The sequence below is a fragment of the Moschus berezovskii genome, chromosome 6 (assembly GCF_049115385.1).
Source record: "Moschus berezovskii isolate FMDL1 chromosome 6, NW_MosBer_1.0, whole genome shotgun sequence".
In the NCBI taxonomy this organism is placed as follows: Eukaryota; Metazoa; Chordata; class Mammalia; order Artiodactyla; family Moschidae; genus Moschus; species Moschus berezovskii.
In genome coordinates, this window is record NC_142465.1 from 87,317,959 (window position 1) to 87,345,036 (window position 27,078).

Sequence of the window (27,078 nt, forward strand, 5' to 3'; positions counted from 1 at the left end):
CCAAACACCAAGAGTCCACTCTATTTCTTCACTGGAAAACACTGACGTAAGTCATGATGATGGTCACAAGAATAGTAAAACCTGCACATGAGTAATGATTGTGAATACTCTGTAATTAGGGAGTACAGAATTTCCACCGTAGTTTTAGGCAGTATTCGTATTTTTAAAAGCAGGAAATACTGCAATTCTTTTCTCAATCGTAAAATCTGATCTAAAAGTGACACACTTAAAAATAGAAGGAATATTCTGTCATTAATGCATAGCTCAAAACATTTAAAAAATATTTCCGAAAACTTTAAAACATCAAAATGTTTTACAAGCACAAAAAGTTTACTTGGGCTAATGAGAGAATGAGCTCAATAATGCAAAGGTCATTTTATTTGCTTTGAGAGGGTACCACACTCTTGCCTTTCAGTCTGTTTACCTTCCTGAGGGACTGCTGAGTAAGTTTCCCTTCATCACTTGGCAGAATTTAAGAAATATTTATAGATATCTGTCGATATGTACCAGGCATTGTACAAGAAGTTAGGAAATTAAAGTCAAAAGGCACATTTGTAACCTTGACAATGTTCACAGGATAAAAGGAGAGAGGAAAAGGAACAAATGATTCTAATATTTGCTAAGTAATGGAGGAGAAAGCTTGTAGGGTTAAAAACAGACAGTGCTGTTGGGCATTAAAGGAGTCATTAAGTTTATTTGCGGTAAAGTCTGCTTTTCAATTCTATTTTATTGTAACACTGTTAACATGACAACAAACTTTATGTTTACTTTGTCCATAAAGTTCTTAGAAACACACAATAACCTTACTTACACTGACTGATATTTGTTGTATCACGACAGGTAGGGAAAATGGAAACATGAAAATCACTCAGCATTTACCTCAATTTACATTCATCTCCCAGGTGGTGCTAGCAATAAAGAAACCCACCTGCCAATGCAAGTAGACATAAAAGACACAGTTTCGATCCCTGGGTTGGGAAGATACCCTGGAGGAGGGCATGGCAACCCACTCCAGTACTAGAGAATCCCATGGACAGAGGAACCTGGCAGGCTACAATCTATATGATCGCACAGAACCAGACAAGACTGAAGTGACTTAGCACACATGCACACTCATCTCGGTGAGTTTTATAGAAAGTGATAGTACTGGTAAACAAACAAACACATAATTATAGATATGCTTGATAAAATACTCTGAAGTGAAATCATAAAATATAAAAGTGGCATTTTCCTTTACAGGCATGGAAGTGTTACAGAAAAATTAAGAAAACTATACGATCTCAGAACAAACTCTATCACTGCTAGGAAGTAAGAACTAATTATTGTAAAGCTCTAAATTATAAAACAAATACCAAATGAGATTTTAGGTCCAGGGCCCAAAATTCTTTCTTCCAAATGTGGCTACTTACCAGTTGTCTCCTATTCTTCTTCCATGTTTCTGCTTTCCTCTTTGAGTTCATGTTCTGAAATGCTAATTTCAATGAGACAGAATTGTAATTATGAGGGAAAAACTCTTACCAAAAAACAAATTCACATACTGCATTGAAAACACACCAGTTTAAGGGCTGAGGAGAAGGAGAGAAGCTTCATTTCTCAACAGTCCTGGATTAAACCAGCTGGACTACTTTAACTTGAAAAAAATCCAACTTACAGAAGTCACTTGGTGGGTTGTGGGTAAGATTTCTGTAGAATTCAGTCCTATGAGCCTTCTTTAATCCCGTGCACAAACCAAAATCAGATAATTTTACATGACCCTAAGGAAAAAAAGGAAAAAACCTCATAAAATCATTAGAGACAAAAGGCTTATTTAAAACTCTTCTTCTAAATGCAATCATAAAAATTCTTAGCTTAGAACTCCTACAGGTGAAATGCAAAATTATCAATATTTGATGTTGATTATTTTAAGAAGGAGCGAATGGAAGATGATTAAAAAGACAGCCAATTTTCCCTTGATGAAATTTCACTTCAAGGGCTCTCTCCTACTGTACCAGTTTATGAAATAATGTAGGTTAGCAGTCATATAATTGCAGTTGCCCATTTCCAATCACAAAATCACCTCTATTACAGCTTAAAATAATCAGTGACCTAGTAATTCACCAGCTTATTCACATGCCTTGGCGTCTAACAAAAGGTTGTCTGGTTTAATATCCCGATGGATGAAACCCAACTGGTGGATCGCATCTATTGCCAGAACAGTCTCTGAAATGTAGAACTGTGTTTCCTCTTCTGTCAAAGTATCCTTCTTCATTAGCAATGTCATCATGTCACCTAAGTAAATGAGAGTAAGTACCCTGTATTAGTAACTCCTCAAAAGGGGGAATGTTTTGTAAAAGATGTCTTTGTAATATACAACATAAGCTTCATTTCTGCATTTTATGATCCACCCAGAGTACTTCCAACAATCTCGAGGGCCAAATAAAAAAAAGTCTCATTGCATAAGGAGAAGTTTCATGACATGTAATGGTTTTAAGGTAGAAAGTATGTGAAATCAAATCAGAGCAGAACTGATAATGATGTAGTATCTACCATTCAACATCCAGAAATAAGTTGCTGAGGAAAATATATCAAACCAGGAAAATGAATGCGTGTAAGCACATCTGGAAATGGGATATATCCTTTCAAATTCAAGTTTCAAAAGCACTCAGCACTCTTTGGGCCAACAAAGATAGGTCATTATTCCACCAAAAGGGTCACTTCTAGACATTTTTGTTCCCAAGAAATTTTGCTCTTTTATAAGGGACAAAGAAACACTGGTGAATTTAAAACTCAGAACTGACAACTGTTAATATTTTTTCATGATGCTTCAAGTCTTTTAAAAAAAAAATACCACACAAATTCTTTATCCTCTGTTTCTATTCTATTCCCCTTCCCCTTTTTGCTGAGTTGCCATTATTATGGATTTGTTTTGGCGTGTATTCTTCCAGCTTATTTTTGAAATTTTTTCAGATGCATATATATTCTATGAATTTAGTCTTTTTTATGGTTTTTACAATTACGTAAGTGATATCAACTATACATACACTTCCACAGCTTGCTTTATCTCTCTTGATTTCTGAGATCTTACTGTTGAAACAAATACAGCTCCTGACTTTTAACTACTGCAAAATATTTCATGACACAATTATGCCATGTTTTACTTATCCATTTTTCTACTGATGGACAGTCATCTTGCATCTAGGATTTCACTCTTATGACACTGTTGCCATGAGGCCTCTTGTGCACATGTGGGGAAGAACCCCTGACTGTAGGACACATGCCTTTTTAACTTTTCTGGCATCTCTGAACTGCTCTCCCTAAGAGTCAGAGATTCCTCTGCATAGATGAGAGGCCAGGTTCCCCCACAGCCTCATCAGACTATCAATGTTTCTACCAATCAGATGGTTGAATGTGAAATAGAATCTCACTCTCGTTTTAATTTGCATTTCCCTGAATATGAGTAAAGCTGAACACTTTCTGATCTATTTGTAGACCAACCAGAGTTCTCTTCCTTACACTGCCTATCATTTGCCCACTGGGTTGTCTGTCTTCTTCTTTGGTGACTTGTTCTCAACTTTAGACTTGCAAAGATCTAAAAAATTATATATAGTAAACAGAGTAATAATATTTGAAATGTGCCAGCTTTATCATTTCTTCAAAACAATCTGATTTGCGGTTCAAATTAGTAGTATTATGGGAGGAATGATTAGAAAATTATGACTGTGTAAAACCTCAGAGCCAGAGGTATAAAATATCCCTAGCTTATTGATTTATATAATCAATAAAATCATAGCTAGATATAAAGATGTGCTTGTGTTGGCCTGTCATTGCTATTACATTTGCTTTTACCTCCAGGGAGAAATTCCATGATTAGATAAAGGTTCCTCTTGTCTTGAAAACTGTAGAACATCTTCACCACCCAGGCACCATCTGCTTCTACCAAAATATCTCTTTCTGCTCGGATATGGGCCACCTGGATGAATGTATTTTGAAAAAATAATTGTAACATGTTACACATTTTTCGAGCTTACTTCTTAACAATTACCACATTCTCATTAAATATGGAGAAGTTCAGGAAACAGTTTATTTTAGCTGATATCTTTAGGTCTGAAAAGATGGGAAGCTGAGACTTTTGAGGTAGAAAAATGATTAGTCTAAAGATTTTCTAACCAGAATCTCCACCTAACCAAGGAACTCGGCTTTGTCAAATAAATTTAGGGTCCTAGTCTGACTTTTATTAAAAGTTAAATAGTTAGCAATGCCGTATAGATTGGTATGACAAAGTCAGGATCCTCAACAAACTATTTTTAATTGTTACCAGTCCAACAAAGGGCCTGACTTGGCCTTTAACTATTAGGTTGTTTTAAGAAGTTGAAACATTTATAATAATTTTATATTATCTTGTCATAATAAACCTTTATAATATCCAAAAACATGATCTACAGCAAATTCTTATGTAACTTTTTGGGACTTTGCTACTGACTTTTGTCAGACACATAGTTACTACACTTACTATTAAATGAACAGTTTGGAGACTGAAAAACTTTATGAATTGAGTGATTTGTGGGGTTGGTACAGTTAGTTTTCAGATGTTTTCCCACAGATACATTTATACATTCTTTCTTCAAACATTAATCAACAATAGAATAATTTTATTTTATGCTTTTGCTATTTTCATTGTGCACCATTATGAACTCTGGCCTAAAGCACATAAGGATACAGATTTTGTAAACCTTTTCTTGATAACAAAATATGATTTGCTTAAAATAACTGAGGTTACCGTATTACGGTCTGATACAGTAAATGCTCTAAGATCAAAATCAAAGCATAAGAATAAACATTAAAAACTTGTTTTCTAATAAATGACCCAATCAAAAAATGGGCAAAAGAACTAAACAGACATTTCTCCAAAGAAGACATAAAGATGGCTAACAAACACATGAAAAAATGCTCAACATCCCTCATAATCAGAGAAATGCAAATCAAAACCACAATGAAATACCATTTCACACCAGTCAGAATGGCTGCTATCCAAAAGTCTACATTCAATAAATGCTGGAGAGGGTGTGGAGAGAAGGGAACCCTCTTACACTGTTGGTGGGAATGCAAACTAGTACAGCCACTATGGAGAACAGTCTGGAGATTCCTCAAAAAACTGGAAATAGAACTGCCATATGATCCAGCAATCGCACTCCTGGGCATACACACCGAGGAAACCAGAACTGAAAGAGACACATGTACTCCAATGTTCATTGCAGCACTGCTTATAATAGCCAGGACATGGAAGCAACCTAGATGTCCATCTGCAGACAAATGGATAAGAAAGCTTTGGTACATATACACAATGGAGTATCACTCAGCCATTAAAAAGAATGCATTTGAACCAGTTCTAATGAGGTGGATGAAACTGAGCCTATTATACAGAGTGAAGTAAGCCAGAAAGAAAAACACCTTTACAATATACTAACACATATATATGGAATCTAGAAAGATGCAAATGATAACCCTGTATACGAGACAGCAAAAGAGACACAGAAGTATAGAACAGTCTTTGGGACTCTGTGGGAGAGGGTGAGGGTGGGATGGTTTAGGAGAATGGCATTGAAACATGTCTATTTTCATATGTGAAACGAATCGCCAGTTCAGGGTCGATACATGTTACAGGATGCTCGGGGCTGGTGTGCGGGGATGACCCAGAGGGAGGATAAGGGGAGGAGGGAGGTGGGAGGGCAGTTCGGGAGGGGGAACTCATGTACACCAGGGGCGGATTCATGTTAATGTATGGCAAAACCAACCAATATAATATTGTAAAATAATTAGCCTCCAATAAAAATTAAAAAAAAAAACTTGTTTTCTGGCATCAAAAAACTTAAAATTTCTTTGGACCTATTTCATAAAGTAAAAATTATATTGAAATTCCTACCTACAACCTTTTACAAAGCATTTTGAGATGGTAAAGGAAAAACAAACTCTGGTGCTGCCTCTGGTGTTGTCAAAATAAACAACTACATCATAAACTTGGCTTGATTAATCATTTCTAAGTATCTTAAAGCCAGATTACAGACATGTTTTCAAAATGGACCTAGGTTTCTAAAGCAGAGGAATGTCATGCACAGTAACCTGGAACCACAACAGTGGGGAGATACGTTAGTCGCTTCAGTCGTATCCGACTCTTTGCAACCCCAAGGACTGTAGCCTGCCAGGCTTTTCTGTTCATGGAATTCTCCAGGCAAGAATACTGGAATTCCTTCTCCAGGGGAATCTTCCCAAGCCAGGGATTGAACCTGGGTTTCACGCATTGCGGGCAGATGCTTTACTGTCTGAGCCACCAGGAAAGTGGGGAGATAAGTTGCTATTTAATTTTGCTGAGTCGTTAGCATTCAAGCAAATGTAATAAAAACTTAAAATAATAATATATTAGAATTAAGTGGGAAAAACATTTTCTAAAATGAAATTCAATTGTGACAAAAGCAGATTAATTTATATAGGGGAAAAAAACAACCCCAAAGTGCAAAACAGACTTGATGTTGGACTACAGTGAAGATTCTCCTGCAACAGAAATAAAGGCAAACTAAGCATATCATTTTAAGTTTTCTAGTAGCCACACAAACGATAAAAAGAAATAGGTGGAATTATTTTTAACAGTATGGTTTTTGTAAGTACTATATATCCAAAATGTTATTATTTCAGCATGTAATCAACATAAACATTATTGAGCTATTTATTTATACTCTTTTTTTTGAGGGTGGGGCAGACACCAAGCCTTCAACATTTGGTAGGGCATTTTCCTTTTCACAGCATATCTCGGTTCAGACTAGCTACACTCAAGTGCCCAGCAGCCACATCTGGCCAGTTACCTGAAGACTACAAGCTGGAACTCACATCTGCCTTTAGTCTTTCCTCTAAAAGTCAATCCAGGACTAATCCCACATGGCTTAGTTAGAAGTTTCCTGTTTATCTCCTAATCTCAGAGGTTCTACATCTTGACCCAGATGTTTATTTCCCTCATTATCTATAATTCTCTAACACATCTCAATATCTGACCTCCCTTGCCTTCAAACCTTTTCCTTGTAGATCAGCCCATGTTCAACAAAACCCCTGCCACCGCATCTCTGGACGTTTCTGTCACCTTCTCATCCTGAAAGCAGGCTGTCTGCAGAGTCCTGTCTTCCTGGAGAGTGAGTGGTCAGGAATGACCTGCTCTCCCCATCTTTTCTACATTAGAAAACGACACCATCAAGCGTCTCATTCCCAGGTAGAACTCTGGGAATTATCCTTGATTCTTCCCTCTTTTCTCACTATCCTTGCCCTTCCTCCCGCCCTCAATATAGAGTACAGCTCAGGAAATTCTGCTGGCTCTTCCATGAGATCATACACCTCATCGGTGACTTTTCTTCCACTTCATTGTTGTAACCCTGTACTGTTGTACAGGGCTTCCCAGGTGGTGCTAGGGGTAAGGAACCTGCCTGCCAATGCACTAGACATTAGAGACTCAGGTTCCCTCCCTGGATTGGGAAGATCCCTTGGAAGGAATGCAACCCACTCCCGTATTCTTGCCTGGAGAATCCCATGGACAGAGGAGCCTGGTGGGCCACAGTCCAAAGGGTTACACAGAGTCGGACACAACTGAAGCAACTGAGCATTCATGCACTGTTTTGTAAGTCACAATCACATCCTGGCTGACACTGCTACACAGTCTCTCAAGTGTTCTCCCTGCTCCAACTCTTGTTTGTCCTGCCTGCAAGCCATCTTTGTCAAGCATCCAGCAGTCATATCAATTCTTGTTTAAGCAAAATAGTGTCTTCCCACTGCATCTGGAGTGAGACCCACACACCATTTCTTGACCATCAAAGCTCTGTGTGATCTGCTCCCTGCCTCCCTCTCCCACTTCATCTCCTACCACTCTTCCCCTCCCTGAATTCTAGCCACAGTGGCTTTTTTCCGTCTCTAAACAGACCAAGATTCTTTTTGTTGCAGAGCCTCTGGATCTTCGTTCTACCTGATCATAGGTCTCACTCTTTCTCGTCAATATTCTCTTTGCAGAAGACGTTCCCTCATCTAATTCTTTCTCCGAAAGCCACGTCATCTGCATCACTTTATCCTTTTGTAAAATTTGTCTTCATAGTACTTGGCAGACATGACTATTTCAAACAGCTATCTGCTCATTTTCCCCACAACTGTCAGTGAACAAGATTCAGGTTTCACCTGTTAATCACTGTCTCCCCGGAACCTAGAATAGTATTTGACACGTCATAGGCACCTAATAAATACTTGTTGAATGAATGGACCAGAAATAAAGTGAAATAATGCAGTGAAAATTCAATTGCGTCATATTTAAATGAAAAGCCAGTATCGTACTATTAGGATAACAAAGTTAGTTTAGGTGGGACTAACAGTGCAGTTCAGCTTTAGGTCCAGGGAGGTACCATCTCCCTCTGCACCCTCACACTGTTGAGTCATTCACTAGCACATATATTCACTCAGAGTTCTAACAATGTTTACTCAGGTGGATGCATAAAATAATAGAACAACAAAACAATCGATGTCTTCAGATTCATGGTCCCCCCAAAACTGCACCAAGTCACAGCAAAGATGGAGAGAGCTCAGGGGTACAAAATTAGAGGGATTACAAATTTTGAGTGTTAACAGTGTTAGTCGTTCAGTCATCTCTGACTCTGTAACCCATGGATTGTAGCCCGCCAGGCTCCTCTGTCCATGGAATTCTCCAGACAAGAATATGGGAGTGGGTAGCCATTCCCTTCTCCAGGGGATCTTCCTAACTCAGGGATCCAACCTGTGTCTCCTGCATTGCAGGCACATCTTTAACCATCCAAGCCACAAGAGGGGCCCCTTTACAGATTTTGAAATACGTGTAATAAAATCAGCAAATTCTTAGAAGACTGGTTTGCTTATTTGATAGGTAATAGGGACTGAGATGGAGGAGGAAATAGCAACCCACTCCAGTACTCCTGCTTGGACACTCCCATGGGCAAAGGAGCCTGGTAGACTGCAGTCCATGGGGTCGCTAAGGGTCGGACACGACTGAGCGATTTCACTTTCACTTTTCACTTTCATGCACTGGAGAAGGAAATGGCAACCCACTCCAGTGTTCTTGCCTGGAGAATCCCAGGGACGGGGAAGCTTGGTTGGCTACTGTCTATGGGGTCGCACAGAGTCGGACATGACTGAAGTGACTTAGCAGCAGCAGCAGGGACTGAGAGTGCTGAGAACTGTCCTTTATTTTTACTGAAGTCTGAGAAGAAGGTATTTTGCTGTGAACTGAAGGTTCATGTCCTCCCTGAAAATTCCTATGGTGATGCACTAAACCCCACTGTGACTGGATTTGGAGACGGGGTCTTCTAAGGCGGTAGGTTTAGTGAGGTCATAAGCAGGGAAGGTTAGTGTTCTTATAAGAAGAGACTCCAGGAAGTCACTCTCTGCCCTCTGCACACACCAAGGAAAGGTTATGTAGGCACTTGGCGAGAAGGCTGCTGTGTGCAGGCCAGCAATGAAACCCTGCCGTGCTCCTGGACTTCCAGCCTCCAGAGCTATGACAAAAGAAATTTCTGTTGTTTAAGTCACCCGGTCTGTGGTATTTTGTTATGACAGCCTGAACACATAAGCTAGATTATGAATTTGGAAGAAATTTTAACCAGAGAGAAACAATGAAACAGGCTACCAAAAAATCTATAATCAATTAAATAGTAAGATGTGTAGGTTTCTCTTTCTTAAAAATCCCAGTTTTAACACTTACTCTAACACCTTGCCAACGGATGTTCCTTTGGTTACATGTGCTAAAGAACTCTTACCTGCTCTTTTTCAAGCATATCAGCTTTTCTCAATATCTTCATTGCATAGATATGGCCTGTATCTTTCTTCTGGACCAGCCGCACCTTGAATGTAAAAATTCATAGCACAAATTTCAGTCACTGCTATTTATTTAGGGGTGAAAGGTAGGCTCCTTTAAAGAAAGCAGTGCTGTAATTTGCTGTTGCTGGTTATTTTAGAAATTCTATTAAAATTAAGCTACTTCAACACATTTTAACACATTACACTATTTACATATGAAGCTACTATCTTAAGATACATATTTTTTTCAATAGCAGTGACTTTAAAAAAGAAGCACACCTCTCCGAATGCTCCTCTTCCTATAACTTTCAGAGACTCAAAGTCATCCAGGCCAAGTCTGGTCCGCTTGAGCCGTAAGAACTCTGTCTCCTTGCGAGCATGCTGTGATCGGCGTAACTTTTTCTATTAAAAAAGAACATTTTAGGAAGATGATTTTTAAAATCAGATTGTTTCAAAGGAGGCCTATAGTGTTAAAAGATGTGATATATTAAAATGAAGGTAACATATCTTAAATATTATATATTGATGCTACATTTACCAAAGTTGAACATTCATTAAGCATGGAAAAATAAAATAATTTTTTAAATCATTAAAAAATTTTAACAATTGATAAATCTTTATTCTTGAGACAGACTCTGTTAAATATTTCACCTTAACAAGTCCACATATTCGTTCATCTATATGCTAACTTAATTCAAAAATAAAAATTAAACTTAAGGAAATGCTAATAATAGCATTCTTTATTTTTCTTTTGGCTGCATTGTACAGCATGCTGCTACTGCTACTGCTGCTGCTGCTAAGTCACTTCAGTCGTGTCCGACTCTGTGTGACCCCATAGACGGAAGCCCACCAGGCTCCCCCGTCCCTGGGATTCTCCAGGCAAGAACACTGGAGTGGGTTGCCATTTCCTTCTCCAATGTGTAAAAGTGAAAAGTGAAAGTGAAGTTGCTCAGTCGTGTCATATGGGATGTTAATTCCACAAACCAGGAATCAAACCTGTGACCCCTGCATTGGAAAGCAGATTCTTAACTGCTGGACCACTGGGGAAGTTCCATAATTTCTGATATTCATTTTTTACTGTTAACAAATCTACTAGGGAATTGAGTCAACTCCCTAATTTCCAAGGCTGCTCTCTCACAGCAGCTGAGACGTGTGACACTGAAATAACACAGCAGCAGTATTTCCATACAGGCTTATTTATGGTAGAATTTATTCTTGGGCAGATTTTTAAAATAAAGTGCTTGAGACTTGGCATATAACTTCTTAAAAATATGAAATTGCAACAACAAAAAAATAATTACACAAAGAATCCTTTAAAATATCCAAGTCAAGAATTTCACAATTCATTATACAAAGATTACAAAAAATACTATTAAAGACAACTTATGAACTACCTGAAGCTCACACTTGGAATGGCCATTTATTTAATTGTTCTAAACCTTGCTTTTCCTTCCCCTCATGAAACAAAATTCTGCTTTTTGACATAGAATTATGTCAAATTAGCTCAACCTAGTAGAGGTTACATAAGACTCTTGAGAATCCCTTGGACAGCAAGGAGATCAAACTAGTCAATCCTAAAGGAAATCAACCCTGAATGTTCATTTAAGGACAGATGCTGAAGCTGAAGCTCCAATACTTTGGCCACCTGATGTGAAGAGCTGACTCACTGGAAAAGACCCTGATGCTGGGAAAGATTGAGGGCAGGAGGAGAAGTGGGTAGCAGAGGATGAGATGGTTGGATGGCATCACCAACTTGGACTTGAACCTGAGCAAACTCCAGGAGATAGTGAAGGACAGGGAAGACCTGGCGTGCTGTAGTCCGTGGGGTTGCAAAGAGCTGGACACAGCTTAGCAACAGAACAACAACATAGTAGAGATCACACAGAATGGGTAACAAACAAAATCAGTGAAAAAATCAAGCCCCAGTTCATCTTCAACTGAACCCTATCAAGCATGCAGAGGTTCAGGTCTGAGAAAGAAACAAGTCAAAATGACTGAAACGGTTCAGAAGCACTGTTCCTAAATGGAGTTCAAGATATAACCACTGAATAGCCCCTTCCCACCCCTGTGTGCAACTGTTTCCAAATTGGTAAAGTGAATTATTAATTAGAAATATGCAAGTATGCATCATCAACACAATGAAATTCTGATACTTCTAACAAAGTCTACAAAAATAAAGCCAGGAAATTATGTCTTCAATCTAAACACCTTTAAACAGCTAAATGAAGTCACACCAGTGGTGGAAATAATGAAAACCTTCAATAATGCTGAAAAATGAATTATTAGTAAAACAAAAGGATAGCTCAGAACTATGACTCTAATTTTAAAAGGCCACACGGTGGCACTATAACACCACTTTTCAAAGAAGCAAAAGCCCCTTTTTAAAAATTACATGAATGATTAAATATAAGAATTCTGAAAGGCAGGCTGGATTTCTGGCTTTATGGATTTAACAATGTACAATTGGATGCAGATTCAGAAACTTGTCTAATCTGAATGGAAAAAAACCTCATCACAGTTTTATAAATTATGCTCAAAGTAGACAGACAAGAGAGGCAGTCAAAGAAAGTAATGCTTATTATTATTTGACAGGTTGTGTAGTATAGTAAGTAAACAATATTTATGTAGTCAGGAGACAGCTATTAAACCTATCCATAATATCAAAGTCCACGTTGTAGTACAGAGAGTTGAAACAAGTTCACATTTCTTAAAAAACTGATGAAAAAAGCATGTTGATGTATCTGCTCACAATTTGTATAAATCAAGTCATCTTGGAAAGCAAATAACGTTGTAATCATATTTTTGGCAATCATATTCTTTCCTATCGAAGACAACAACAGAAATCTATGGGCAGGCTTAACATTTCAAGGCTCTCTTGCAGCTTAAACTTGTGCAGTTTGGTTTTCCCTTACAGTAAATAATATTCCATGTTAGATAGGATTTAAAATGAGATGAAACTAGAAATACACCATTTTCTTTTTTTTTCTCCATTCCTCTTCAAATGGGCATTCCTCAAATGCTCATTTTGCAGGGTGCTCAACTTTTGTAGAAGACAGTGTACACAGAAGTTTTAAGATATGGAATACATCAGGTAACAACTTCGTCTCTTATAAATGCTTCTCATGGCCACATTACATATGGTTTAGTTTTCACAACTAACTTTCATAAACTATTTCACAAGTTAGTTTCTATTACAGAATGCATTAAGGATAAATTTATTTTTATAAAACAATTTTACTTTGAAAAGATCCACCCCACATAAAGATAGTTCCGGCACACTGTACATTCTTTCAGAGACCATCTCTATTTGTGACAGTCTAGAGCTTGGCATGGGGCCCAACAAGAAGCATTTGTGGAATTCTAATATCTTTACTGAAAATTTTAAATGTTTTATACATGGTTATTTTAGGCCACTGAGAACTTTTAGGGGTAAAATCACCTCCCATTTTCTGTGAGTTATTTAAAGAGAATTAAAGAGAACAGTTCTAGATGTACTTAGCACCTCCTGGTGTGGATGAGAGGCTATACGCAACTCTTACATGCATTTGACTTGGCCCCTAAACTGTTTTTAAATCATTCTAATAACTTGCCAATATTTTAAAAAGGCAAATGATTTCATACAAGTCCAGATTTCCAGCTTCTCTTGAAAAGCAGAACTTGGCTTCACTGGGCCAACAAGTTAGCCCTGAAACCAGGCCACCTCCATCCACCCTGGTGCCAGTCATGGGAAACTGATATAATCAGGCTGGCGGTCTTGTTTTCTTTCAGCAAAGTGAAAAGTGGTATTCTTTATCAAAAGATAAACTGTGAGGAGAAAATCTTTAGAACAAGGCAAAAAAAAAATCTATTTCTTTGTGAAAATGAAAAAAAAAAGTGAATTAAATATGCAAAATATATTAGATCAAAAGACTAAATGTCCCCAGGAAACCAATATGGCCAGTTTCTCTTGTTTATGATATTTGCTTTGCCTCTGGACATCTGCTTTCATATAGTTAATTTTTAAAATGCAATATTCTGCACATATTCATTACTTTGAATGTACCTCTTAACAATCATATAAATTCTACCTATTTCTTTAAGATTCAAATCAACTGTTAATTCTTCCGTGAAACCTTTTCTGAGCCCCTGAACTTGGGAAAAAACCCTCCAAATTTTCAAAGTTTGCCACATTCTATTATGTATACCTATTTGTACAAGTACATACACGTGATCTCTCCTTCTAATCTATAAACTCTTTAGGGAGAGACACACTGTCCATTTGTTCATTTATTTACCATCTATTTATCCCAGCCCTCTGGCAGCCCGGATCACGTAATGCTGAATAGACGCCATGGAATTGCTACTCTGGGAAGATGGTTTTAAGGCTGCCCCAGGGACAAGAATAGTGTACTATCCCAGTGGACGTGTTGCCTAGAAAGAGACAGAAAGCATCTTGAAGAGCAGTGGAACTCAGGCAGGCAGAAGGAAGAGTTCCAAGCAGCAGAGATGCACAGAAGAAAGTCTACAGGCAGGAGCAAGGAAATGAAAATAATTTAATCCCGTTGGGCAGCCTGGCGGTGGGCGGACAAGAGATAAGGTGAGAGAAAGGGAAGCAAAAGCCAAATTATAAAGGGACTTGTACATCCACTCACGTTGAAGAGTTGGCTTTATCCCAAGAGAACATGGGAGCCAGTGAAGGGTATTAAATAAAAGAGTAACTCGGTCAGATCTGGTTTTTGACAGGTAACCCTGGTTGCAGTGTATAGGAAAACTGGGGGTGGGAACATGGCTGAGAACACAAGACAGACTAGCTGGGGGCAGTGAGTCTTCAGGTGAAACACACGGTCATTTACACGACTGGGTTCCTGGTACCAGACTAGTGAACCAGGAGGTTTTAAGAAACATGCAGGGAAATTTTAAAGATTTGGCAAATAACTGATTCTTCTTGGAGCCCTCTTTTCTTATTCCTCACACCTAGAATACTGTAGATACTATTCACTGAATATATGTTCTTAGAATTTAAAAAAAAAGCTCCTCCCTTTCAAAGATTTCCATCATAGCAACACAGTAAGAAGACCACGTTCAAATATTAAACCCACACTATCTACATTATAAGATCATGTGTGCATTCTAAGTCACTTCAGCCATGTCCAACTCTTTGTGACCCCATGGACTGTAACCCATCAGGTTCCTCTATCGATAGGATTATCCAGGCAAGAATATTGGAGTGGGTTGCCATTCCCTTCTCCAGGGGATCTTCCTGATCCAGAGATTGAGCCCGTGTTCTCTTATGTCTCCTGCATTGGCAGGAGGAATCTTTACCACTAGCACTAATACTTGATAAAGCCACTGGGGTAGCTTTTGTACAGTTATTATAGTTTTCCCCTTTCTATTGAGATATAATTGACATATAATATTGTGTAAGTTTAAGGTATACAATGTGGTAATTCCCCCCCACCCCTCTGGCCATGCCATGTGATCCACAGGATCTTAGTTCCTCGAAGAGGGATCAAACCCAGATACCCAGCAGTAGAAGGATGGGGTCCTAATCATCAGGGAATTTCCTACAATGTGATGAATTGATTCAAGTGAATATATATTGTGCAATGTGGACCACAATAAAGTTAGTTAACACATCCATCACCTCACATAACTAAATGCTATTTTTTTTGTAGTGACAGCATCTAAGATTTAGCGACTTTCAGGTACATAACAGAGGCATTAGTCATAGTAATTACAGTTTACATTACCTCTTCATCTGCTAATCCTTCTTCTTCCATAGCCACTTCTAATTTCTTCTGCCTTTTTAGAAGAAAAAATAATTTAAATTTAAATGTGTCCCTAAGTATTTTCATTTAAGAATGTACATTTATTTTTTCAAGTTTACAATTCAGTTTGCTATGTTAAAAAACAAATCTTTCAAGTTGAATCAAAATAATCACTAAAAAGAGTGATTTTATATATATATATATATATATATACATACACACACATATAAATATTTATTTTTCAAAATATAAGCCCAGTCCAGATTTAGCTGTCTTATACTAGCCAAATGAGTAATTTACTTCTAAAGCTGCCTAAATGAATTGTTAGCAAAGGTGACTCATGTTCTAATACGGAAAACTGTTACTAATGTTCAAACCTCCAAAATCATCAACATTTATCGGTGTTTATACTAGATGTATAAAAAGATAACTGAACTGTGGTGCTGGAGAAGACTCTTGAGAGTCCCTTGGACTGCTAGGAGATCCAACCAGTCCATTCTAAAGGAGACCAATCCTGGGTGTTCATTGGAAGGACCGATGCTAAAGCTGAAACTCCAATACTTTGGCCACCTCATGCGACGAGTTGACTCACTGGAAAAGACTCTGATGCTGGGAGGGATTGTGGGCAGGAGGAGAAGGGGACGACAGAGGATGAGATGGCTGGATGGCATCACCGACTAGATGGACATGAGTTTGAGTGAACGCCGGGAGTTGGTGATGGACAGGGAGGCCTGGCGTGCTGTGATTCATGGGGTCGCAAAGAGTTGGACACGACTGAGCGACTGAACTGAACTGAACTGAATTGATAGTGACTAAAAGTAAAAATTTTTAAGGTGGATATCCCTAGGTTTCCCTGTGCTTGAACTTTGGTTTTAATGCTTATTAGCTAAAGCTTGTGTACATCCTTAACTTAACCTCTAAACTTGATTTTCCGAATTAATCAAGGAAAGATGGTCAGTGACTTAAGTATATTTGATTCTAGTATAATTCTTGGGAAATTGGAAAGTGATATATGTACATTAAAAAAATAACCCATTAACTACTAGAATATTTGCTTTTCTAGGTATAGCCAAGTTCAGTTCTTCAATATTTTAAAAGGTACTCGTGAAGTTCCTTAAACTATGGAGGGAGTGGAGGGTGGGGTGAGGGGATGTGTGGTGTTGGTCAGTATGGATGAAATAACTGGAAACCAGACAGACACCTGTGGTATCCACTTTGTAATTCATTTCCAAGTGACTATTAGTATTTCATTTCTATTGTATTGCTTTTTTTTTTCCTAATGATAAACCCAGGAGAGGTTTTCCTAATTAGTTTTGCAGCATACTATAAAAAGACTAACTTTCAAAGATTTATCCATAAGGGTTGAGGATTGAAACCACGATGTTTATGACAATATGCCCAAAGGGAAGCTCTTTCCTAAATCACTGTTAAGATCCTTTTTATTTCTTATGGAAAATTCATAACAAAAATATCTTAAGTCAGCATGTCAAAGAATATTCTCCACTTACTTCCTCAATTCTAATAATAAGCACCTACCTTGGTGCTAATCACACTGATTTTTATCTTTTGTTTACACATTATTGCCCAAGGCCAACCCTTTGAATGGACTAAGTTCCTGATACCGGACTCTGTGTCTGCCATCATGCCCCTCTAGACACCAGAGCCGATGGTGAATGATCTGAGATTTCTTCTCTGCAGGAAGAATCCAGAGAATCAGAGGACCATTAACACAGGAGGGACTATCAATATACAAACAACTTTATTCTTCTGTCAAATCCCTATGCTCGCCTTCTAAAGCCAACACTTCAGTAACTTATCCTTCCTTCTGGGGAGAGATGCAAAACTTTGATCTGTTTCCATACCTAAATGAGAAGACCCATAGGCTTCTCTTGTCCCTTCTTAAAACATAGTTTCCTCCTGAAATGATCTTAAGCTTTGTACTGATAGGTAATTTATTTGGCTTAGGCATTTATCTAATTAATTAAGCCTAAAAAATCTATCACATGTTCCTTAAAGTACAAGCTTTTAGAAAACATGAGCTATTTAATTTGATTTCCATAGCACTTACCATGCTTTTTAAAAAAAACTAATTTTTATATCTATTTTCTTCTGTTTGGGAACAGAAGGCAAAAGTGAGTTACTTTAAGGTTTCAGCAATAAAAAACAATAATGAACCTTTAAAATTCTCATGAATTTTAAGCCAGCATGTACTTCTTTCTCTCACATTCCTTATCTGGGTAGCTGCCATGTTCTTCCCATCTTTCTCAGTGAGAAAGATGGTAACTTAAATGACCACTGAAAAAATATAGGACTTTCCTTCCTTGGTTCTCTTTTACTTCATTCAGTCTCCCTTGATGATCTGATCACTTTCAGACTTTCATTATATTTACAATTACAGTAATTTCTTATATGTTTTATTTCTAACTTATGGTGTGGTTTCTACTTGTGCTTCAGTTCAGTTCAGTCGCTCAGTCATGTCCGACTCTCTGCGACCCCATGAATCACAGCACGCCAGACCTCCCTGTCCATCACCAACTCCCGGAGTTCACTCAAACTCATGTCCACAGAGTCGGTGATGCCATCCAGCCATCTCATTCTCTGTCGTCCCCTTCTCCTCCCGCCCCCAACCTTTCCCAGTAGCAGAGTCTTTTCCAGTGAGTCAACTTGTCGCATGAGGTGGCCAAAGTATTGCAGTTTCAGCTTTAGCATCAGTCCTTCCAATGAACACCCAGGATTGATCTCCTTTAGAATGGACTGGTTGGATCTCCTTGCAGTCCAAGGGACTCTCAAGAGTCTTCTCCAGCACCACAGCTCAAAAGCATCAATTCTTCGGTGATCAGCTTTCTTCACAGTCCAACTCTCACATCCATACATGACCACGGGAAAAACCATAGCCTTGACTAGACGGACCTTGGTTGGCAAAGTAATGTCTCTGCTTTTTAATATACTATCTAGGTTGGTCATAACTTTCCCTCCACGGAGTAAGCGTCTTTTAATTTCATGGCTGCAATCAGCATCTGCAGTGATTTTGGAGCCCAAAAAAATACTTTTAGGTATTTCAGTTTTTCTTTTTCCCTTGCTTTCTTCTGAATTTATTTTTCCCCTAGCTCTTTTTTTCCTTGTATTAGTTTGAAAGTTACAAACTAATTTTATTCTTTTAGTGGCCACCCTAGAAACTATAACAAGCATTCTTAATTTGTCAAAGCTTGAAATTAATCAATCTTTACCCCCTCTATGTTGCCTCCCTATCCTTAGGACACACTGATCTCTAAGAACAATTTAATTCAACTTCCCTCCTGATAGTCTACTGTAGACTTTAGTTCTATTCTTTAAAATATCTAAGATATTATCATTATTGTTGAAGTTTTCTTATACAGTCCATTTTGGCTGAGATTTATCTACATATTTACGTTTAGATCCTCTGAGTGTGCTCACCTGCCTTCTGCCTAAGTTGAATCTTTTGGAATTTCTACTGATGGTGAACTCAGTTTAACTCACCTCTGTTCCATTCTCTTTCCTCTTTTCCTCTAGGAATTTTGATCAAAGACACATTAACTCTCCTCACTAGTCTCTACCTTTCTTGGCTCTCTTTTATATTTCCTTCCTCTAAGCTGATTTCTGAACAGTCACTTGAGTTTCACTTTCCAGTTCTGTACTCTGCCCACCCATGTCTAATCTGTAGTTAGACCCACCCAAAATTACATCCAAAAGCAGTCTCTTCCCCTCGAGTTCTATTTCACTAAGTTATACCACTCTCTGTTTGCCCAGGTATGACATTTCAGAGCCAGCACTGACTTCTTTCTCTCACATTCCTTATCCGGGAAGCTTCCATGTTTCTCCCATCTTCCTCACTGAGTTCTTCCCTGCTATTGCTGTCATAATCCTAAAGCTAGCCTCCTTTCCACTAGCCGGGACTACATCCTTTCCTCTTTCTAATTTCTCCTCCCACAATCCATTCTGTACAATGCAACTAAACTGGTCTTCCAGAGAAGCACCTGTGATCATTTAGATCTTCTGTTCGAAAATTTTCAAGGCTCTGAAGTGTCCAAGGCTCCCAGGAAATGGTAAAAATCTAGTTGGAGTTAAACTGGACAATGCCTGACCTGGTAAGGTACTTTCTCCTGTCTCCAGTATCCTCCCTCTGGCTTGTTAACCTCTCCCTTCTCCCTTTCATGCATATTTAATGGCATTCTTCCTTAGGGGCTCTGTTCAAATGCCACCAACCTTGATGAAGCCTTCCCAGCTGCCTTTGTCAAAAACAACCTCTCCTTTCTTCACCCTTCTCAAAGGGCATACTTTTCACCCTTTCATAAAATATTCATGTGCATTATCTTCCTCATTGTAAGTTTTCTGAAGGCAAAATAACGTCATTTTTTAAAAAAAAATTCTCTTATTCCCACTGATACACACACAACACTACAAATGTTTCTGGATTAAAAGCAGCCATTCATTAATCATCTCTCTAAAAAAAAGTTTTTTAAAAAAGAAAGTATAAAGATATACCACAATCTCATGGTCTGAAATATTTTGTTTAAAACATCAATTAACGTGAGATATAAGTATATTGGTGCCAGGACAAGACACTATTCTGTGAAGTAACCAAGTACACTGTCATTACGGGAAACTTAAAATCAGCATTCAAGGATCCACAATATATATATTATTAACGGACAACATGTTTACATCCCACTTGCAACATAATAGCTTATTTAACTACACAGAAAATTTTGACCAGCCTTTACTATACCTGGTTTCTCTCTCTTCATGCTGTAAAATTAGGTTGCTGTAAAAATTCTCCAATGTGAGCTTGGCTACAGTCACTCTTTCCCGGGTATGGTTGCTCATAGGAAAGGTGGTTGTAGACCCTGCCGTCATTGCCATAGTAACAGAAACTAGAATGACACAGAGACACAAATTATTTCATAGGAAAAGAAAACTTTCTATCTCTTTTAACAAACTTTAGAAATGGTCTGATTTCTACTAGGCAACAACATTGTACCCTAACAGTTAAGACACTGGAGTCTTTCACATTATAAGTAATATAATATAATAAAGAAATACAGTATTTAGTAAATATAGCAAAGAAAGAGAAACATACACCATTCCCAAAGCAACAGAAATGAATTCTGTGCTGGCAGGTGTAAATCACACTCTAAAGAAGCACCAGTAGCATTCCACACACAATATGAACACATTCACACACATATTCACCAGTCATTCAAAACAAGAAGGGTTCAATCAACTTTGTGGTTGTCTTACTAATTACTAAATAAAATTCACAATACTCTGCTAATACTTATGATCCAATAAACATACATCTCCAAAAGAGTTAACGACGTTTAGTTAAATAGCAAGAAGTAGTTTCTGCCATATAATTGAATGAATCAAGTAGCGTTACATCAAATATCACACGAACATCTGTCAGAGTAATTCTTATGGGTGTTATATTTTAGGGTAAAACTACTTTTAGAAGCAAACCCCTTTGGCCACGTTGCACAGCATGTGGGATCTTAATCCCCTGACTTGTGCCACCTGCAGTGGAAGTGCAGGCTTAACCAAGGATGCCCCAGAAACAAGCCCCTCTGAATGGAGTCCATGGATGCCCTATTTCACCCTGAATCCTAAGTCATTCCAAATAGTGCTGGGACAAAGTCTAGTACACTACTCTAGACTGGTAGGTCCATTTCATTTTCAGATGAAACGCAAATGCCTGTAGGAACCAGGCAGGAAACAAAAACATATGAATCAAGTCAGGTGACAACAGGGAAGTTTTGTGGTCTTTCCTGGACAATGTTTGTTTACTTAAAGTCATTCAGGTGCCAACTTTTTAAAAACCATTGAGTACTGGTTTAAAGAAGATAATGTGAGGACTTCTCTGGAGTTCCAGTGGTTAAGACTCCATGCTTCCACTGCAAAGGGCACAGGTTTGGTCCCTGGTTGGGGAACTAAGATCCCACACGCTGTGTGGCGTGGTCAAAAACAAACAAACAACAACAACAACAAAAACCAAGAAGGAGAAGATAAGATAGACAATTAGACAAGATAAGGAATGTTAAGACTGAACTCTGGTGGCTGCTATAGGTGGGCACTGACCCTACAGACTTGCCCACCATAGTCCACATCTAGACTCCACCACCCCCCCAAAAAAAAACCCAAAACAAAAAACCTAGAATGGCTTCATACATTAAAGAGGCTTTTGCTTATCTAGATGGGAGATCATAACAGACCATACTAGAGAAGATCCAGATTGCCAGGGTAACTAATCAACGTTGTGTTATTAGCTAAAAGTATTCTCCCAAATCTGCCACCTACCCCCAACATCAACCTTTCCTTAACTAACAACATCAAGACAAAGAGCCCTGGAAATAGACCTGAACTGGACTACACAGGTTGAAAGTAAACAATTATGGCAAACTCCCAGTTCCGCTGTTGTCTTAGTGAGTTTATACCTCAATCTACTTCTTAAACCTCATTATGTCTAAAATTGCACTTATTACTTTAACATGATAAACTTGTTTCTCTGCTAGCTACTCTAAATCTTTTTATAACAAGAAGCTGATCACATTACTTGTTTAAAATTGTTCATGGTATGTATAGCAAGTCAAATGAGCTCAGCAAGATAAATAAGGACAACTCATACACAGACTGCTGATATCTATCAGAAACTTTATGAACGTTTATTCATTAATTTTCCCCTTTTTGCCTGAGGCTTTAAAACCATGGCACTCCCAAGCATGACTGCATTTCTTCCTCACAACAGCCCAGTAAAGAAAGGAACTGAAACTTGGAAAAGTCAGCTAGTGAGCTTCGGAGTCCCAACCCACCTATATCTCCAATCTGCCTTTCTGGCCTTATCTGCTGCCCATCCTCACCACTCACTTGGCCTTTTCACACCTCCAAGCCCTGGCATGACCTATTCCTGAATCAGTTCTGTCCTACGCTCTATCTGCAGGGCTACTGCTGATTCTTCACAGTCTAGTGTGACAGAAGCCTTACTGTGGTGACTTCTCTAGGGTTCCCTGCCAGAAGAGACATCAATTTACCAGACGAGACCAAATGGCATTATTTCAAGTGTGCTCTCTGCCACGTGTAACAAATAGCCCAGGTACAAGTGCTGATCACGTCATCTGCCTATCCCACTAAACTCGGAGCACTTCTGGGGAAGAACATTCCCTGAATCATTCTTGAGCAGTCACCTTGATAGCACTGTACTGGACTCAGAGTAGGAATTATTGAATGAAATGAGTCCACTTATCAAATGGGGGATGGGGTGAAAGGAGAGTTTCAAAAATTAGCAAAACTTGACTATAAAGGGTGGCAACTGTGGAAAAAGAAACTTACTGAACCTTGGAGTCAGATATTTAGAGATCTAATCCAGATTCTACTGCTAAATGATAACATGAAAGTGAAAAAGTGAAAGTGAAGTTGCTCAGTCGTGTGCAACTCTTTGTGACCCCATGGAGTGTAGCCTATCAGGCTCCTCTGTCCACGGGATTTTCCAGGCAAGTGTACTGGAGTGGGGTGCCATTTCCTTCTCCAGGGGATCTTCTGAACCCAGGGATTGAACCCAGGTCTCCTGCATTGCAGGCAGATGCTTTACCATCTGAGCCACCAGGGTCCTATTCAAATCACCACAATGCTCTGAACTCAGGTCACTTTCCCCTCAGGCCCAGGAATTACAGTACTTGCTCGGCTAGCTCACAGGCCTAGTCTAAGGCCATCTGAGATAATACAACATAGAAATTATACAAATGTAAGACATTATTTTCGGAGAAGGCAATGGCAACCCTCTCTAGTATTCTTGCCTGGAAAATCCCATGGACGGAGGGGCCTGGTAGGCTGCAGTCCATGCGGTTGCAAACAGTCGGATACGACTGAGCAACTTCACTTTCACTTTCACGCATTGGAGAAGGAAATGGCAACCCACTCCAGTGTTCTTGTCTGGAGAATCCTAGGGATGAGCGAGACTGGTGGGCTGCCATCTATCAGAGTCAGACATGACTGAAGTGACTTAGCAGCAGCAGCAAGACATTATTTTAGGCATTTAGTTTAATTTTTTAATGTGCTTTAATAATAGTGAGCATTATTTTTGAAACAATAATAAAATGAGCTCAAGAATTATCCTGGCCAAGTGATTTTTGAGCACTAGGCTTGGAATGGTTTCCCAGGTGGCTCAGTGGTAAAGAATCCACCTTCCATGGAGGAGAAGTAGATTCGATCCCTGGGTATGAGAGATCCTCTGGAGGAGGAAATCCACTCCAGTATTCTTGCCTGGAAAATTCTATGGACAGAGCAGTCTGGCAGGCTGCAGTCCACAGGGTCGAAAAGAGTCGGACACGACTGAACACGATGACGAAGCTTGGAATGCTACCTAAGGCAATGCTGCCACATTATCTTTGGAGATCTCAGAACACTGGGTTCATGTTCTATGTTTCAGGATCAGATGCAGAAAGGTCAAAGAAAGGAAAAGAGGGGATGGGATAGTACAGAGCAAACATCCCCAGTCATGTTTGCTAATTGGCACTTGGGGATTTGGTGAGGAAGGAGGGAGCTGGAAGGTTGGCTGGAAGCGGAAGAAGTCAAATAAATTTAGGAAGTCTAGATTACACAAAGTTTCTTACTGTATGACTTCCCATTACATTGCATCGTTAATGGAATAATATGTATCCTAAGTCCTCAAAAAGGCAGGTAGGTAGACATTTGCAGCAGTATTCGAGGGAACCCCCTTTAGGCATATAAATTTTAAGTTTATAGACAGTTATTTTCAAACACTGGTTTAAAAAAGTGCCTGTTACTTTTAAAAAATATTTGGCAGGGGGAAGGGTGGGGGGGGGACATAGAAACTCCAACAAAGAGCAATATCTAGAAATTTTAAGAGTGCTTTCTGATTTGTCCAGAATATCTGTAGACAGATAATCTGACAAGAGAATTTTCAAATTGGTTTGCCAATTGGCAGGAAGAAAAAAGGTCAAGACTCAATGATAGCTATCCAAGGTTAATAGTTTCCTTTCAAAAAGTGAATGGTGAAAAATACTAATAAAACCTTTTATAATGCCCCTTGAAAAAGCACAAAGAACACATGAGTAATGTTCCCAGGTGGCTCGAAGGTAAAGAATCTGCCTGTCAATGAAGGAGATACAGCAGATGCGGGTTTGATCCCTGGGTTGGGAAGATTCCCTGGAGGAGGAAATGGCAACCCACTCCAGTGTTCTTGCCTGGGATATCCCATCGACGGAGGAGGCTGGCGGAGCTACAGTCCGTGGGGTCACAAAGAGGTGAACACGACTTAATGACTAAACAACACAAATCCTGCTTTTAGAAGTCAGAAAGAAGGATATATGATGAACTCAGGGTGTGGCAGCTGACAGTCTGCCAAAGGGCCTCGCAAAACAGGCTGCTCTGCTCTGTCTGCCAAGGAGCAGGGTCTGGCCTTCAGCTGCCAGTGTTTCAGGGCAATCAGATTATGGAAGCTACTTTATCCTCACAAAGTTCAAAAGAGACTGATAAACAAGACAAAATGGTAATTTACGGATTTACACAATAAGAAACTGAGGAACAAGAAATGGATAACTTGCATGTTTTGGCAAATGCACTCTGTTTTTGTAGGCAAGTTAGATGTAAAGACTTAAGAAGGCTGGTGAGCATGGCATCAAAACAGAGAATTATTTATTCAATTTAACTGCTTAATGGCACAAGGAGAAAGTGGAATCTTAAAAAAAAAAAAAAAAGATTGACCACTATCTTGCCCAGGACACCTCTGCCCATTCAAAGTGGCAGGAGGAGATGGCCAATATTAAGCCCTATTGCTGACAGGGCTTTCCCAGATGATGCAAAACTAGGGGGCGAGGAGTGGGCAGAAATATTACTGAGCAAATTTTGGGGGGGAAATTTCTGTAAAACATAAGGAAGTTGGGGTACTAAAAGCAACTCCAAACCACAGAAAGTGTTTGCATTAGCAGTGCAGATAAAATGTGAGACAGTATTAGATAAAGATTTATGAACCTGAAGTCTTTATGAAAGAGGGGTAAACATAACAAGAAGAGAAGGATTCTCCCATAGAAAGATGAAATGAACTTATAAATCCAAAAGGGATATAGAGTGATGAAAAGCGACTTCCAAACACTATATAATTTAACCATGATCACCATGGTTTTTCCATTCAAATTATACATACATGCAAGTGTATCCCTTGTTTAAAAACCTAATCAGAGCAAAACCTATGTCTGTTCATCTCTGTAACAAAATTACAGCACCTGGCAAAGTGCTGAGCACACAGTCTGCATTCTATAAATGATGGTGAGTAACCAAACTCAAAATTAATGGATTTTTAAATTATATATCTCATATCTAACAATTTCCTTTGGATTAAAAACTACAGTATCATTTGGTGTTACATTAACCTTCAGAGACAAATCCTACTTGAGAGATTCAACTACAGAAAAACCCAAAACTCCCTCCCTTAGTCTGGATTAAATAATCTCTTTTAGAGATTGGCTTAAATAACAAAATAAAACAAAAATTATTACCCTCTAACCAGAAACAAATAGGCTTTATAATATTAAAATTAAGCAAAACTAAGAACAGAAGGGACCAAATTATTACAAAGAATGATCTGGATAACTGGCACTTGTTATACTGCAAATGTATTCCTCTAATGGATTTCACACTGTCCTTTGTCTTTTATGTACTAAAGCCCTTTCTTCAGCCAGAAAAAGAACAGGATATAATTTGCAAGTCTAGAATTCCTGCACTGATAAAAACAACAGTAGGTGCCCTTGAATTTCCTGTTCACGTGTTTTCTCCAGACTCTCCTATTCATTAATGGAGACGCTACCAATCGCAGTCCAGCATTCTTTCGTTTATCAAGTCTGGGGAAAGGAGATAACAAATCTGGCACTGGGGCCATCTATAAATAGATGTAGTGTCTCCAAGCATTTACCATCACACTTCTAAAATAGAAAAACAGAGCTGCTTTACCTGGCCAGTACGATTTAACCAATGACTTCACCTTAACTTTCACAAACTACATTTCAGAAGACAGAGCATCATTAATGCCTTGGAGAATAAACACTTTCCTAGATTCATCATTAGTTGCAACCTAGAATCCCAACAGGTCCTCAGGCTGGACACTGCCCTCTGGGTCCCTAACAGAGCAGCCACAGTTTCTTTCCTCTCTGAGGTACCATCTGAAGAATAAGAAATTCACTGTCAGGTGAGAGTTCAAGTGCCAACACTAACTTTTATAGTCATATTATTTCCAACCAACATTTACTGCAGATACACACAATGTGCCGGCATTGCCAAAGCACTGAGAATATGAAGACTGATAAAACACAGTCCCTGCTCTTAAGGAGTTCACAGTCCTAGGGGGACACAAGCGAAACTCAAGGAAAAGTATAGACTGAGGTTTAAGAGAGGAGGAGATGCCTCAATTGACTCTTGTTGGTGATGATCAAAGAGTACACAAGTCAGATGGCCAGGGCAGAAGGGGAAGAGGCTGAAAGGG

At 38.8% G+C, this 27,078-nt stretch overlaps 1 protein-coding gene across 1 annotated transcript in view; it reads right to left on the bottom strand.

Moving 5' to 3' along the window:
- Positions 1-27,078, bottom strand: part of STK38L (serine/threonine kinase 38 like) — an 87,653-nt gene that overhangs the window by 8,077 nt on the left and 52,498 nt on the right. The window contains exons 4-11 of the mRNA XM_055394281.2: positions 20,320-20,464; positions 15,555-15,606; positions 10,105-10,227; positions 9,786-9,869; positions 3,826-3,949; positions 2,114-2,268; positions 1,652-1,754; positions 1,410-1,471 (exon numbers count right to left, since the gene is read on the bottom strand). Coding sequence (XP_055250256.2) covers positions 1,410-1,471; positions 1,652-1,754; positions 2,114-2,268; positions 3,826-3,949; positions 9,786-9,869; positions 10,105-10,227; positions 15,555-15,606; positions 20,320-20,464 — 848 coding nt within the window. The remainder of the gene's footprint in view (positions 1-1,409; positions 1,472-1,651; positions 1,755-2,113; positions 2,269-3,825; positions 3,950-9,785; positions 9,870-10,104; positions 10,228-15,554; positions 15,607-20,319; positions 20,465-27,078) is intronic.